The sequence below is a fragment of the Oryza sativa genome, chromosome 10 (assembly GCF_034140825.1).
Source record: "Oryza sativa Japonica Group chromosome 10, ASM3414082v1".
NCBI lineage: Eukaryota > Viridiplantae > Streptophyta > Magnoliopsida > Poales > Poaceae > Oryza > Oryza sativa.
The window spans coordinates 19,946,693-19,949,807 of NC_089044.1; the positions used below are offsets into that span (position 1 = coordinate 19,946,693).

A 3,115-nucleotide genomic window follows, 5' to 3' on the forward strand; every position below is an offset into this window, starting at 1 on the left:
TGTACAACCTTTGCCTGCTCTCTTGGAGGGAGCACACGGCTTCACAGCTTGCTTGCTTAGCCTGGCATTTTGCTTTGTCGATGGACGTGTACATCTCGGAGGAGTACGTGGCGAAGCGGCGGGCAGAGAAGCGGGCGGCGGCTGCGGCGGCGGCGGCGCGGATGGCCGGCGGCGACGGGGAGGACGGCAAGGCGCGTGGGGGAGGTGGTGGTGGGGATAGCCGGCGGACGCGGTGGACGGCGGCGTGGGCGGACGGGTCGGAGAAGGGGAAGGGGAGCCCCGGCCATGTCGTCGGCGCCGTGGCGTCGGGGAGGGAGGATGACGTCATCCTCAGCTACTTCTCCGCGTAGAGATTTTTCTTCTCCCTCCCTCCCTCGCAGTAAAATGCGTCTAGATTAAAAGAATTAACATTGGCAATGGTCCGTGCATACTGCATTGGATTTTATTGGCAGCAGATTTTTGCTTGTAATTAGGTAGTAGTAAGCCATTATTAGGGTGCCTTGGCTGGGGAAAAGATTACAGCTTCAGGTTTTAGTTTTTGTTTCTTGTGCTTCCCCAGTACCAACTCGACACACAAAAGAAAATGACAGAACTGTTTGCTTCATCTCTTTGTCTCAATCTCATCTTTATTATCATCCTCTCCTATATCATCAGTAAACAAACAGTTCAAAATTTTCGCATCTCGTAATTAATATCGTCAGTTACTTACAAAGTTACATCACATGCCCATAGATCTGAACCACATTTGCAGCAGGCAGCAGCTATGGGAATAATTCAGCAAAACAATTATACAACAGACACAGCCGATGAAGAAGCTGGATCGATCAATGGCTCATCTGGCTCATGGCTTGCGCACTGCTGAATACCCATGAGAATGTTCATTGTGCATCGGAGCAGTAACATACATCACGACGGCTGAGCCCAGCAGTATGACGAGCACGGCGGTGAAGTTCACAAGCAGGGCCTCCGAGCTGTACCTGCCGAGCCCTCCGGCCTCAAGGAAGGTGAGCTTCTCCAGGAACCCCAGCTCCGCCGCGAGCAACGCTAATATGTAGACGAGAAGGCCCGAGCGGACGTGCCATGGGAGCGCGGCGCGTCGGAGCGACGGCGAAGCGCCGGGGAAGAAGAAGGTGACGAAGCCAAATATCCACTGCAATATCAACATGGGGTTAGGACAATCAGGTTTCAGGTAATTCTGAATATAGGGAAAGGGTCACACAAAAGAGTAATAGCAAACGGACTATGAGCAAGTTTCAGAACAATGAATTCAAAGAAAATATTATTGACATATGTTTCATTAGTTGATATCATCTTGTAAAGTTCTCAACAATCAGGAGACCTAACACAATATTTAATAACAAGGAGCTGATACCTTGATGTCACTCGGTAATGCCAAGGGAGGGAAAAGATTAATTCAGGAATATCGGCATCTATTTTCTTGAGTTATCATAGTAGGTTTATGCTACATATTCTTAAATTCCTCTATTGGTTTGTGGCCTAAATCATGTCGAATGAAGCATGATTCTCTCTGCTTTGATGCTTCAACAATATCCTACAGACACTTTTCCTTTACAGACAGATGTAACATAGCAAATTACATGACTTTTCCTTTACACTTTTCTTCACAAAGGCAAAACCACTACTTAAAGTGGCATTTGGAATGTTGCAAATAGCTAATCTGGGTTCAGATAGTTAACTTGTCCAAGCTATTATAATCTAGTGGAAGCTCTTTTGAGGCATTCAGTAGTATAGCTATGGCAATCATGCTTGCATGGCTACCGATGCAATAAATAAATTTAAAAAGCTCTAACATAGTTCCAAACCTTAAATCTCAATTCAGACAACATTAGAATGATAAATGCTTTGCTCAAATTACCTGTACACCATATAAACAGATAGTTCCAAGTCCAACCCAGGAGTGCAGGCTGTAGAGGTTAGCAATTCCACTTTCATTGTGAAACTTGAAGGCAGCATATATTCCAACTGAACCCAGCAAAAGTGCAATAGCATGAAGAAGCAAATGGACCATCTTATTTGTGTCATGGCCCCATGGCCATATTTTGTAGCCCATTATGGCTGCAAACAAATCGCAATAGATCGGTGAGAACTTTGCAAAAATAATAGCATAGTGAGTATTGTTTTAATACTCATCATGGCAAAACCATCAAAGGAGAAAAAAGAATGAGTTTTTTTTTGTCCTGACCTTCACTTCCTAGAATGATGAACCCGATCAGCATAAGCACAGGATGAACCTGCATAACAGGGATCAGAAAACCAATTTTTTTAGCAAATGGGCCATATGTAATACTCTGAGAGCGCAATTAAAAAAGTAAACCAGACCATTTTACAATCAATCTTCAAATATTATCCCCTCCGAAATATAAGCCTTGTCAGTCACTCAGTCATTATCCTAAAATTTCTAATAAGGATTTAACCTCCAAAAATGACCTTCAGCACAAATCCTTACACAAAACTAAACCTTCGGTAACCCAGCAATCCATCTTCAGAACAGGCCCAAGTGGTCAAATGGAGATTTACATTTCTTCATGGACTACACAATATACACAGCAAAGTAGAAATACCAGCGCAAACACCAAACAATACAGGTCTCTACTCTCTTGTACACATAGCATTATCAAGTTCATTCTTGGAGACAAATAACACAAGAACTAGCACAGTACAGTGCTATAGGCTTGCAACCAAATCAAATGACGCCGCCATTAACCAGAATGGTCAACTAGCCTGCAGTTTAGAGTAAAACAGTACTAACCACAATGTTGCAATCGTTCACGGCAGTTGAGTTAAAGATCCAGCACAGCTAAGGACAGGAGAATCTCCCCAACAACAATGGCAACATCCACGACCCATCAGCTGAAAAGGTGGGGGGCGAGCGATTCTTACGTTGAAGATGAGGCCCTTGTTGGTGGGGGAGCTGAGCGCGAGGCCGCCGCGAAAGTGCACGCACCACAGGAGCACCATCCCCGCCGCGGCGGCCGCCAGCGCGTGCGCCGCCTTCGCCGGCGCCGCCACGGCCATCGACCCTCCTCCTCCCCGGCGAGGCGGCGAGGTGGAAGCGAGATCGGAAGAAAATCCTTCTCCGGTTCGTCGCAGCGTC

General features: G+C 46.1%; 1 protein-coding gene across 1 annotated transcript; it reads right to left on the reverse strand.

The window, feature by feature from the left end:
- Positions 1-608: 608 nt before the first annotated feature.
- Positions 609-3,115, reverse strand: LOC4349055 (probable ascorbate-specific transmembrane electron transporter 1). Its single transcript, XM_015757732.3, has 4 exons — positions 2,902-3,115; positions 2,204-2,252; positions 1,877-2,076; positions 609-1,150 (listed from the first exon to the last, which is right to left on the reverse strand). The coding sequence occupies exons 1-4, from the start codon at positions 3,034-3,036 to the stop codon at positions 842-844; spliced, it is 693 nt and encodes a 230-aa protein (XP_015613218.1). The 5' UTR covers positions 3,037-3,115; the 3' UTR covers positions 609-841.